This window comes from Rhipicephalus microplus, chromosome X (assembly GCF_043290135.1).
Source record: "Rhipicephalus microplus isolate Deutch F79 chromosome X, USDA_Rmic, whole genome shotgun sequence".
Lineage (NCBI taxonomy): Eukaryota > Metazoa > Arthropoda > Arachnida > Ixodida > Ixodidae > Rhipicephalus > Rhipicephalus microplus.
Window position 1 is genome coordinate 299,720,195 of NC_134710.1, and position 12,714 is coordinate 299,732,908.

The window sequence follows — 12,714 nt, forward strand, 5'->3', positions numbered from 1 at the left end:
TCGGCGTTTTCATCTGGAGGTCTTCTGTCTATTCTATTCCGATCACAATGTCTACACCATGGTGCGGAATGGACACAACATAGTGGTTTCGCCATTTGCTTTCTTAAACGCTCTGCATATCTCTCACCGAAGGCTTTCAAAACCTCTAGGCGAACTAAAGTGGGTGACTGCGCTAGTTTGTTATTCATACTCAAAATAAAAAACGCAAAAACTTCGGCATACCGCACGCCTTGTGGAAAGAGATTTCATGTGAAGCAGTAGGCGAGTAATCATCTATACAGCAGTTTTTTTACTTGAACCAAGTATTACGAGGTTCATAGGTATGTTTTTGTAAGTGAAGTAATCGTGTGCTCATCGCGGGCTTACCACAAACGTTGACGACACTGGCGTTCAAATGGTAACTAATGGTCTGACGTAACATAAGCACTTACCTTAGAACACAGACGTCAGTAAAATTATGAAGTTTTTGAATAGGGGCCCCAAAAGCTTGGGGCCCTAAAGTTTTTTGCGTATGCACGCTTTGGGTCAAGCAGGAGCGAAAAGTTTTAGATAATGATCGTCAGCGTATTGGTTGATCCCCCTATTCTAGGTCACTAGTCTTGGTCGAGAGTCGTCACTTCAGTGGGTACCTTCACTTTTGTCTACGGGAAAGCTTTTGGGACAGGCCTTGAGTATCCCCACTAAATTCGAGAAATAGCGTCCCCAACGCAAAACCCGAGCCCCATTTCGGTCCCGCGCATTCTCATCGGCCTTGAGGCTATATTAGGGGGCCCCAAAACGATTGAAGGACTATTCCAAAACTCTCTATTGAAACGACGTAGAATTTATGATGCTGTGAAGTAAATATCATCTGTAACTCATTCATTTATTACTCCGGGGCCGATCAACGCTTGAATATATCAATAGGAGTCAGAAAAACGAATGAAATGTTTAGTAGGCTGTTGTAAAAGCGCAGCCGAAACCAGAACCAGTATTGAAGATAACCCGGCAAGATGCCTGTTTCATAGGAGCACATGTAATATTTATTGCTTTGTTATGCTTTGTGTGTGCTTATTGCTCTGTTTGTGTTTAGTTGTTTCTGTCTAGGTATCGCGCTTCTACTTTATTTCACCAAGAATCACCGATTCGCCCAATGAACCATTTTGTTACAAGACTATATTGCCAGAAGTTCAACCACATTACACCTGCATATGTTTTTTTTTGAAAAGCAGTTTCAAGGTCTCGCATAGCTCTGTGATATCTATCTATCTATCTATCTATCTATCTATCTATCTATCTATCTATCTATCTATCTATCTATCTATCTATCTATCTATCTATCTATCTATCTATCTATCTATCTATCTATCTATCTATCTATCTATCTATCTATCTATCTATCTATCTATCTATCTATCTATCTATCTATCTATCTATCTATCTATCTATCTATCTATCTATCTATCTATCTATCTATCTATCTATCTATCTTTTTATTACACACATTGTTTTGATTCCTTGTCGACATTACACCTGCATAGGGTCAGTTTGCAACGGAGTTCCAGGCATTGACGTCACTCAGTGGTAGAATGCTGGGCTCGTACGCAGGGGACCAGAGTTCGAATCTAATTGTATCTTTGTTTTTTTGTAACTTAGTTGTTTCTCACTTTGTGCGATGGTGCTCACGGACACCGGCGTTGGCAGTGACACTGACAGCGGCGGTGGTGGTGGCGGCGGGCAACTACGGTGCACGCGATCCTTGTTGCAATCTCATGACAACTTTCGCTGTAAAAGCATGGCCACAAAAATCAAGCAAGTGGTTTTCTGTGTATTTGTGTGCTTGCATTCCGCGGCCATCTATTCTTTGAATTATTTAGCACATCTTTTTTTTTTAAACAGTGCACGTGAGCTTGCTTCATATCGGCATTATTGATTATTGTTAATTAACAGTCTGACAGAAAATTACGAGATCGCATACATAGCCTGTCTCGCAGCCATGTACGGACCACATGAAGCATATGTACTCCAATATACGTTTAAGTGATTGCTATTCAATTCATCTATTTTGCAACACCAATAAAAGGGCACTGCAGGCTTATTTTTGCCTTAGCTTTCAGGTTTTGCTGCCTTCGGGTTTCATGTTAAGTGCAAGGGCGATAACATCGCTCACTGCATAAGGACAGCCGTTGATTGCGCTAAAGTGCTCCGGCCATCTTCCGTCTCGAAAGGCACATGCGGAATTCGAGGGCGTTGGAGTGGGGGAAACGGAGGGAGTGGCTACATGGCTTGGGCCGGAACTGCATACATTGAGTGGCCGGGCGTAGTCGTACACACTTTATTGTGAGAAGGATGTACTTCCTGAGCAGTCACTCCTCAGTTTACGTTAAAGCAGTAGGAGCATGCAAAGGTCGTTTCACTTGCTGCAGCCACCATGTTTCCTCCGCCAGCTTACTGTTGAGTTACGCGTGACCAGATGCGATATGAGTCAGCTGCCAGGCTGACTTCGTATACCATTATAATTTACTGTTATTCAGTGTTTCACCAATTCGGCAAAACTGTAACTTTGTTTTGTTATCGCAGTACGTCGTTGTCCTCATCTTTGACACTGAGCTCAGCACTGGCCTCTGAAATGACTCAAATGCAATTTTTTTCCAGGCTTTGTTTAAAGTGCACGAAATTAAGAAAATACCGAGCGATTGCCACCTAACGCGCGGCATTTTTAGGGTCCTCACGTATAAGCTCAAGGAATTATTGAAGACTGCTCACACACGAAGGTCACCCGAACACGTTATCGGTAAACAGTATTCAATAATTCTTTGAGCTTGCATGTGAGGGCACTAAAAACGCCTCGCGTTAGGGGGAAATCACATGGTATTTTTGGAATTTCGCGCACTTTTAGAAGAGGCACGTAAAAATTAAGCAGTACAGTTACCTTATCGCAGATTGAACACTTCTTCTCTGGTTAAGTGTTGTGAGTTCTGTACTGAAGATTTTTCTCTAGAGTAACTATATAAAAAAGTTCTTGTTAATTGCCAAGCTTGGCGGGTCGGAAAAAAAAACATTCTGACGTGCTATATATCGCTCAGAAGAATACTGCTCTACTTAGAGAGGTGTAGCGCTCAGGTATATTTTTTTCTTACCTGGTGCTATTCAGATGAAACTCCCTGTAATAATGTTCATTCTATTTGTCTACAAAACGTGGTCGTGTCTTTTGCAGGAATTCGCAAGCCGACCAAGAGATTCGTGGCTATGTCGCCTTATGCAGCTCAAATGGGACACAAAATTCGCAGTGACTGGTAAGGAGGCGCATATGTCGTGGTTCATACAAATGTCACTGTTAGGATGGAAGCCTGAGTTTGCTCAATGCCGCGGCATCGTGAAGCAGCTGGGCCCGGCATTGACGATCACCTCTGTACAGAATATCTTCGGAGAATTCATCGCGGTTGTTTCAGCGACTCCGGAGGCTCCGTTTCAAACGCGCTTGGTGCACCGATGTTACGGGAGACCTGGACTTTTGTCCTGGCTCTGGTGTCAGGTTGCAGAACGTGGCATCAGCAACATGGTGAGTTTGTGCATCAAACAATACGAGCATGTGACTTCCAGTCGCTGAATAATTTACTCCGAAATTAGGAGGCACACGCATGCCCTTCGTCGTCCCCGTTGAGGATACGTTGCTTGATTCGTCACTGAGAGGATGGTTGGCAACGCTGAGCCATTCCACGCCATGGGACGGCATAGCCACGAGACGCTCACGGAGCAAACCGTCAAGCGTTGATTGTTCGCCAATTGGTTATGAGAATGAAACTTAGCCTTGAGGTGTGCGGACGTGGGCATGCTTGTGTCTCGTGTTGCGTGTTTCTTGCACGACGACTGATTCACCGTGCCTCAGCTGCACGGATATTCGCATTTTTTTTTCAGATCAAAAAAAAAAAAAAGAAACGAGTGGGATTTATGGAGCTCAGTTTAACTTCCCAGTTATAACCATGGCCATCTTCAATTTCCTAAGCGCTATGTATCCCATTTTGGTTCACTAGCCCCTGACATTCCCTAAATCACCACATGCATAGCTGTCACCACTTGGAGCTCATATTGAACAAACGACCCTTTTGTTTCAAAGTGACTACCTTTGAATGCCCCTTAATGTTATCATGTATAAATAGTGTATGCATGGACCCTGTGTGGATCCAGTTCCGCTACTATGCTTTCCAACGCGGAGGTGTAGAGAGAGGAAGAAAAAATAGTAGCTCTTACTTCATCATAAAAATGTGGGCAAGTGATGCTGGACGTTTGCGTGCCTGACCTACTACTTTCTTTCTTTCTTTCTTTCTTTCTTTCTTTCTTTCTTTCTTTCTTTCTTTCTTTCTTTCTTTCTTTCTTTCTTTCTTTCTTTCTTTCTTTCTTTCTTTCTTTCTTTCTTTCTTTCTTTCTTTCTTTCTTTCTTTTCTTTCTTTCTTTCTTTCTTTCTTTCTTTTTTTCTTTCTCTTTCTTTCTTTCAACTTTTTTCTTGCTTTCTTTCTTTCTCATAGTGCAATGCTCCCTTCTAACTCCTTCGTTCCTCTATGCCGTAATTGTATTTTAACGAACGTGCTTAGCAGCACAACATTTATGTTGCCACGGGCAACAACATCTACCATGCGTGAAACAATGACAAGCATCAGCAGTGAAGGACAATAGTGCAATGTGGCAACGTGAAAGGATAACTGACCTCATTGAAAATGAGATTGCCGCATGAGAAACCACTGGCTGCCGAAGAGCCTATGATCAAGACAACGTCGCATATCGGAAAAGGGAGAAAACGAATTCAGATATGAAAACGGCACCCTTGAGGGTCTCATTGGTGCACACCCGTACTTGTGTGCACTCGCCGTTGCTGTACTTTTCGCGAACTAAGCCGCTGCTCCAGCCTACAAGGAAATCTGTGGCTCAGGAAAGCTTCGCTAAGAAGTTAGTTGTGTCCAGTCGATTCAGTCCAGAAGTCTGTAATCCAAAAATAATGTACCCTTTCTTTTACCGCAACCACCCATGAAAAACAAAGACGTCTTGTTGCAATGTTCCGTTACAGTTTCAGTGTATCATATTTGTTTGAATCTTTGTTACTTTGTTCTGTTGGACGTAACATTTACAATGCGTGTTTACTTAATACAGACCTAATTGTCATAATAGACATTGAGCTAGCTGATCAGTCTTTTGAGTCGTTGGTTTTATTGACTTACCAAAAACAGTAAGCTAGAGCCAGTTGTAAACTAAGAATAAATATGAAATCCACCTACAGAGTCAAGGCATACTTCTCAACCACATATGTGAGAGAATAATAAAAACGGGCTTCCTTTCGAATCGTAGGTAATTTTTCTGCGATAATGCAAATACCATTCTAGTAAAGAGGAGAAAGAATATACGCTTGGGCGTCTGTTGCTGTGCGCGAAGTTTTCTTGCCGGACCAGTACTATTCTGACCGCAGAATTGTCACTGCTTCCTCAAGAAATTGTCGTACCACGTTACGCATATCGAAACTGAAAATATACATTGTTGCTGCCTAATATATCACCTTTGGCAAAGCTGTGATGATAGCACAATCTCTGAATAAAGTTGACTGTGCATTGAAGCCTTCAATTTATAATCAGCGTCACGAACTGTGACGCTCTGTGGGAACACCGAGGACGTAAAACAGCCGAATATTGCTTGACGTCACAGAAATGGGAAAATCTGATTTTATGGATCGTCTATGCAAATTATGTCTGCGTGGCCTTTTGGTGAAGGTGGCATTTATTCTTATAGGGGTCCTGCAACACTTTTCAAAGTAGCCCTGGAATGAAATCACAAAGAAAACTTGTTACCTCATGAATTCACCACCACAAAAACATTTAGATTCCGTCATGTACGAGCGTTGTTACAAGGATTTGTCGAACGCGGCCATTGCTTTCTCTCTTCTCTCGCACCGACTAAAGTGCTGCAAGCTGAGCAGAGTGGTATTTCACGGGACAAGAAGGTAATTAACGCGTGTTTCGGGACTGTATGTATTTTTTTCTCTTTTTTTTTGGTCCCAATAGCTACCGAGTGTTCCATAGTAGAATCAGCCAATGGCGTAGTACTCAGGCCTGTGAAGCAATGCTTCTTTAGTATATAGCATACAGGAGTATATGGTATACAGGAGTAAGACTATTCGCAGTGATATGTGCGACACTTTAAGCATCAACAGCTACATTCCCCAGACCAAACTCGCAGCCTCCCTTCGGGACTTCACCGAGGTAATGCTACCTGACTCTGCAGGTGGGTGTCGCATTTACTTACGCGTATACGCGTTCCACATAGGAATTATCGACCCTGCAGCTTGTGACTAGTGCAGCGGCGAGGAAACAATTACCAATATTGCCACGCGCGTTCTTTATTTTTTCCTCTTGTTTTAATCAATTTTTGCCCACAGAGGTTGTCAAAATGCTCAGTGCAAACTGTGCACATTGCTCGAGAAGGTTCTTAGTTATTATACACGCGAACACTCAAGATTATTCCAGAGGTTGTGCGACGACGGGTGAAAAGGCTGGAATATTCGACGGCACGTGTATAAATGGCGACGCGCTTCGCCACTTGTCAGATGATCGACGGCCGACAATCTCCTCGCCGCTGCAATCTGTCTTTCCGTTTACAGGCAAGTTCGGCCAAATAAACAGTTTCATTTTGAAAAAGCCGTCTCCACTTTCGTCAGCGTCACGACTGCGGGACAATATTCTGTGAGAATGTTCACAATACTATTCGCAGTGGCAGTCATATTAGAGTGCGCTCGATTAACCAGATGACCTATCTATTTCGGAAAGAAGAATCCCGTAGAATAGACCGCACTTATTGCGACAGATTAGGATGTTCAGGTGCTACTGCCATGTCTGCGTTCAAGTGGTCTCCGAACGACTCTGACTGTAACGGCCTGCATAAAATCATATATATATATATATATATATATATATATATATATATATATATATATATATATTGATCTAGTTTGTATTTCTCAACCCTGCGCTAGGTAGCTAATCGGTTCTCTTACCTGATTAACCATCCTGTTTTTTTATTTCATCTATTTCTCTCTATTTTATTAAACCCCTGTTGGGCTCTTGCGGCTTGACTCATCTTTGTTGTGAAGCTGCCAGCGAGTCTTAAAGGAAGCAGTTGACAGCCTTGTATCCATGCAACGAAAAAACGCTAGTTCTCACATGTATATACCAAAAAACATCTAGTACATGTGATGTTTTAGCCCTTTAATCTAAAAAAGAAACAGCCAATGTCTGCTATGGCAGAGGGACAACAAACGCCTCCTTTATGTAGAAGTTATGTGGACGCATGTAACCCATGTCAAAGTTTTGGAGGCTATGCATAACAACGTAGTTTCGCACTTTCGTTACTAAAACAGCCAAGACTTGTCGGGACACCAGTTAAAAGGATCGTTTACGTTTTTGTTCAGGTACTTCAACGATAATAAATGAAAAAAAGACTGCTCTGCGGAGAAACCCACACCCAAATTTTTGTAATTAAAAGTAAATCGTTTTTATATCTCCCTCTATGGTTCATCGGAATAAAAGTGAAATTGTCACATTGATTTTAACGAAAATAAACAAATCACTTGTTTTTAAATGTATGTAAACTGGTAACTATTTATTTTTCTTGAGATAGGCTTCTTTACCAATGTCGATATCCACACACATCTCATCTTCCATCCCCTCTAGAGGTACTGGAACTTAGGAGGAACGCGTTGAGTGGTAGTGTTACAAATGCATTTCTGAAGTGGTCCGAAAGGGTCGAAAGCATTAAGATCCCCACTTATCAGCTTAATTTGCCCTATAATGTATACCGATGCTTGAGACCTGTGTCTTGACTTTGATTACAGTGATGATTTAATTAAGAAACTTTCTTCAAACAAATATAACTCTCTTTCTCTGCGCCCCACGCTAGGTAAAAACAAGCAAGATGTGTCTCTGGTCCCATCTTTGCCCATTTTACATCGCACATTTCTTGTAAACGCCTCACTTGTCACTGCAGGCTGCCTTATTACCATATAAAGCGCACACACGGCCATACTGCAGTACTCACAGCTGTACTGGCATGTGGAAATGATTTATTTAATATTTCCGATGCGAACGAGTACTTAATATCGTTTTTGCAGTCTCTGTTAGATTCTAACGCACTTGTCTTTTTTATTGTGTGAGCAGCTATTAATAAAACGAGCACGTGAAACTGGATTTATAAGATTACGAGCAGAATAGGCTCTGCAACTCAGACCAACAAAACTAATTTCGCTAATTACGTTAAGTGCTTGTTGGCACTGAGATCCCTAAAACAGTCACAGCTTTGCCACAAAGGCAAAACAATGAACATGAAAGCAACAAGTTGGAAGGTCACGTGCAGAATGGCCTGCAGATCGAAACGTGCCCCGCGTTTCTCACGCACAAATGACCCACGAAACGTACTCTCAGGTACAGATGAACGCTAATAAGTATCTCAGTTGTTACTTCGCTGTGTCTGAAAAGTGCGCTCTTTTCGCAAATGTAGAGCGTGCAACGATTGCAGTGACCTTTGTGCGCCCGGTAACTGAAAACGAATCGTTCAGGTAAAAGTGAAACGCCAGCCAAGACGTACTATCCTTCCTACCGCGAGATAAGGGCGCGCGAGTGAGCGTCGACCCCCTGCTCTTTGCAGGGGGTCGACGCTCACTCGTGTGCGCCTCCCAGTGTGCGCCTCCCAGTGCACGCCTCCCACGCGCAAAGTGCGCGTGGGAGGCGCGCCGTGACGATGTTGCTATACGCGCGCTCAATGCGCCATCTTGCTGGTAATGCTATCTATCTATCTATCTATCTATCTATCTATCTATCTATCTATCTATCTATCTATCTATCTATCTATCTATCTATCTATCTATCTATCTATCTATCTATCTATCTATCTATCTATCTATCTATCTATCTATCTATCTATCTATCTATCTATCTATCTATCTATCTATCTATCTGTATAATCACCTACGTCTGGGTGTTCTTGTGATAATTACCTCTTTAACTTGGGGTAAAATAAAATTAGTATTTGAGGGTAAGATGATTGGGCGAATATTTGGCCTCTCCAGACTTATGTTGTATTTGGTTATAGTCAGTTCTACTGCGTGTGATTTAGGCAGTTTGTCTATTAACCAAGCAGACATGTGTTCCCTAATAACCGGGAGAAAATAAATCCTTGTTACTTCGTTTGCAGAGTGACAGAGACATCGCAGTATGGAATCGAAAAATATTCAAGACGCCAGTATTGGTGGATGAAGATAAGAGCATTGAAGAATTCAGAGAATGGTATACGCAGTTTTACAGCAAAAACAGTCCGACATGGAAAGAAGTGAAAGAAAAAAGTTTGTCCTGGTGATACAGGGACGTTTAATTGGGAAGAAAAGTAGCTGTGTTGTGGTGCCATTTGTATTGTATTTTTTTCAGTCTTTTGTTGTGATAGCAATTATATACCCACTCTCGGCTGATTTTCGCTGTCGGTGTCGCCATGTTTCTCCGCCGACATCCCCCATATAGCGATGCCCTTTATACCCCCCCCCCCCCCAAAAAAAAAAGAAAATGCGTACAAAGAGTAAGCATGAGCGGTACTATTTCTGGACACTTATTTACAACCCTCTATAAGTCACAATATAAACAATGAAATAAAAAATATAAATCAAAAATAAAAATCAACAAGGTAATGTAATTGGGGTTGGATTAATGTAATGTCGCGAGACCGGAACTTTAGGCACGAAAAAAGAATGTTTTAGGCACCTATAATAGGCCCTAAAAACTGCCAGGTAGGCATAAATAGGCTATAAAAACTATTGTTTGGCATATATAGGCACAATTCTTAATTACTTCAGTAGCGTGTTCAGGACAAATATTGAACTCCTAGAAAACGCAGCAGGCAAATTATGTGATTTGGCAAAGCTATTTTTTTTCATGAAAAGAATTAACAAGACGCATAATCATTTCTACAGATTTATGTGAAAACTGAGGTAATTTGACACTGTGGGAAAGGCTGTGAAAACAGCGACTAACGAGCATCATCTCACGGTTTTCGGGCATAGATTGTGCTTGCTTTAAGTTAGAATTTTTTTATGCCAAAAAGAACGTTCGACGTCCACTGAAGTTAGTGAAGCGTACTTGTCACTTAGCACTTCAGTGCTTTATTTGCATCGAGAATATCAGAATCAGCATCACTCGAACCTTTCGACACTTGCTTTAGCACAGACAATCCGGGATTCTTTCCAAGACAGATTCAAGCTTTCAGGCAACCCTAGCTGTCAGCGACTGGTCTATCAGGAATGGGGTGAACCTTTCCTGCACATTCGAAAAAACTGGGAATCCGCAAGCTTGCCTTTAAGCGTTGAACGCGACAGCGATATTGTGTCCCTGGTGCGTACTTCTACCATTTAGTCCACACTTTTTATTGCATGATGTTATTAGAGAAGTTGAATTTGTGGATTACTATGCAGTGTAGGCGATAAAGTAGAAAGTAGCTTGTATCAGTGAAGCATCCGCATATGGCTGCATTCTGTGTAATAGGTGCACGCGAGTTCACAGATGCGGATATAAATGTAAAAAAATGAATATGTGTGCCCGTAGAATGAGCACTAAATGCATGTTATTTGAGCAGGTTCAGGAGATATTCAATGAAATTGGCAGTTGCGTAAGGAATGTTGAGAGCTTTATGCTTTTGCGTGCTTCAAAATGGACACCAAATTGAATTGATTGTTGACCTCTCCAATATCTTCTCCTCCACATGGAACGTTTCTCGATCGACGGAGTAGCGCAGTGATTCACTGTTCTGTTGCCTGACAAGTACGCTTTACGGCTCCTTTTTATTCCGCATTGCTCGGCAGATTTCCGACAGCTGCCGTTATGAAGAACATAAATGCCAACCAAACTTACGTGTAGGCTTTAGGTGGCAACGCTAGCCTAGCTTAGTTTCGGGTGATTTGAGTATGTTATAGCTACACTTTACTTGAGCCTCCCAAACGCAACCACCGAGATGCGATACACTCGAACCTATCGATGGGGATCTTCAAGGGGCAGGGGGTGCACTAGCGTTAGCCTTTCCTCGCTTCCCTACAGTACACTGAAGCCAGGCTTCCACAACGGCTATGCTGCACTACTCTCGAACCAAGCAGTGGAAATTTTTTAGGGGAGCCTGCTCGAGGGATAGATGCTAACCTTGCTGTGCCTTGCTGGGGTATAAGCCCCACTCACGTAAAAGTGCGTTTTAGTGCGACGTTATCGGAGAGCTGACAAACGTCACATGCGTCCACGGTGCAAGGTGAGTGAACTTAGGTGAGTGAACGACGCGAAGCGAGCGCTTGTCGGCGAGGGACCGGTTATGTTCTCGTTTGCAGCGTGCTGATAGATGGCTCGTCGGACTGAGTGAGAACCGTTAAAGTCCCTTAATAGAGAAAGTAGCGACACTCTCCTTCATATCATCTCCAAAGTGTCCAACCCTCCTCTCCAAAGTGTACAACCCTTCTCTCCCAAGTGTCCAAACCTTATCTATATCCTCTCCAAAACGGCCACCATGCGGACGCCGGCCCTATAACCAGGCCCGCGCCACTTTCCTATCAAGAATGCCACGTCAAGCTGATAGTGCGCGCACCGTCTATCCATCGCCACACATCTATCCATCGTGCCCCTCCTTTCACTATCACTGGGCGTCCGGTATAATTCCAAGTCACGCACAGCACGTTCGTTATCAGTGTGACGTGAGTTCTTGATAGAATAGTGACGAGATCCGGGTACGACGAAAAAATAAACATAAAAAAGCAAAAGGTTCGCGCGTGTTTCCCGGGCGATGGCCCGTGTAGCGGAGAGCTGGAAGGTGGGAGAGGAGGGTGCTCGGCGTGGCGGCGGCAGTTAAAAGAAAAACGGTACTTTTCCGAGAACATCCAGGGGCCTTAAGGACCGTGGCGGTCTGCTGGCAAATTCTTGAAAGCACATGAGCGACGGTTTTCAAATCTGTGAAAACCGGGTAATCGTGAGATATCAACCACGCGACACGCATAGAGCGGCGCCGCAAAAGAGGGTGATAAGGGAGGAGGTTGACGATGCTGTGGCGACGATAAATGCGCACCGCTACTTTCCTACATCACGGGGCTTTCCTACACCGAGACGGGGAGGAGAAGCCGGGCATAAAGCCCCTTTTTACCGGGGCAAAGTTTCTAGCGTCATCTCCCAGGCTCCTAGCGAAGCAGAACATTATCGGGCAGCGGACTGTCCCGGCGTTCGCTCACCTGGAGAATTCTGGCACCGTGCATGCATCGGAGCGCGTTGGCCACGTCTAGATATACGTTGGCTGTGGCAGTGCATCGACCTATGATCGGTTTTTGCCGACATGACACAGCGTATGCGCATCGATCTTACGTCGAACCCTATCCGCACCTTACCAGGAGCTAAAACATGAACGAAGAAAAAATACTAGCGCTCTAGGCACATGTTGTCTTTAACATGGCCACATCAAGTGCTGCTTGTTTCCCTCCATATGAACAGCTCATTTGAGCGAAACCTCTACCCGGTGAACGTAAAAAGGCATTTTTAGGTGCTGAAAAGCTGATATAGGCACGAACTTCAAAATGGGCACTTATAGGCACAATAAATGTGCGAATAAAAGGTTTGCCACCACTTAGTTTGTGTTTATATGCATAAATAGGCTCGAAATGCAGTCCAGGAAAAATAGGCATTTCGCCTAAAG

At 43.2% G+C, this 12,714-nt stretch overlaps 1 protein-coding gene across 3 annotated transcripts in view; it reads left to right on the forward strand.

Moving 5' to 3' along the window:
• Positions 1 to 9,478, forward strand: part of LOC119161394 (cholesterol 7-desaturase nvd 2) — a 59,262-nt gene extending 49,784 nt beyond the window's left edge. For all 3 annotated transcript variants that reach the window (XM_075881510.1, XM_037413831.2, XM_075881511.1), the window contains exons 6-7: positions 3,197 to 3,541; positions 9,208 to 9,478. In XM_075881510.1, coding sequence (XP_075737625.1) covers positions 3,197 to 3,541; positions 9,208 to 9,369 — 507 coding nt within the window. In that variant the 3' untranslated portion in view covers positions 9,370 to 9,478. The remainder of the gene's footprint in view (positions 1 to 3,196; positions 3,542 to 9,207) is intronic.
• Positions 9,479 to 12,714: the final 3,236 nt, after the last annotated feature.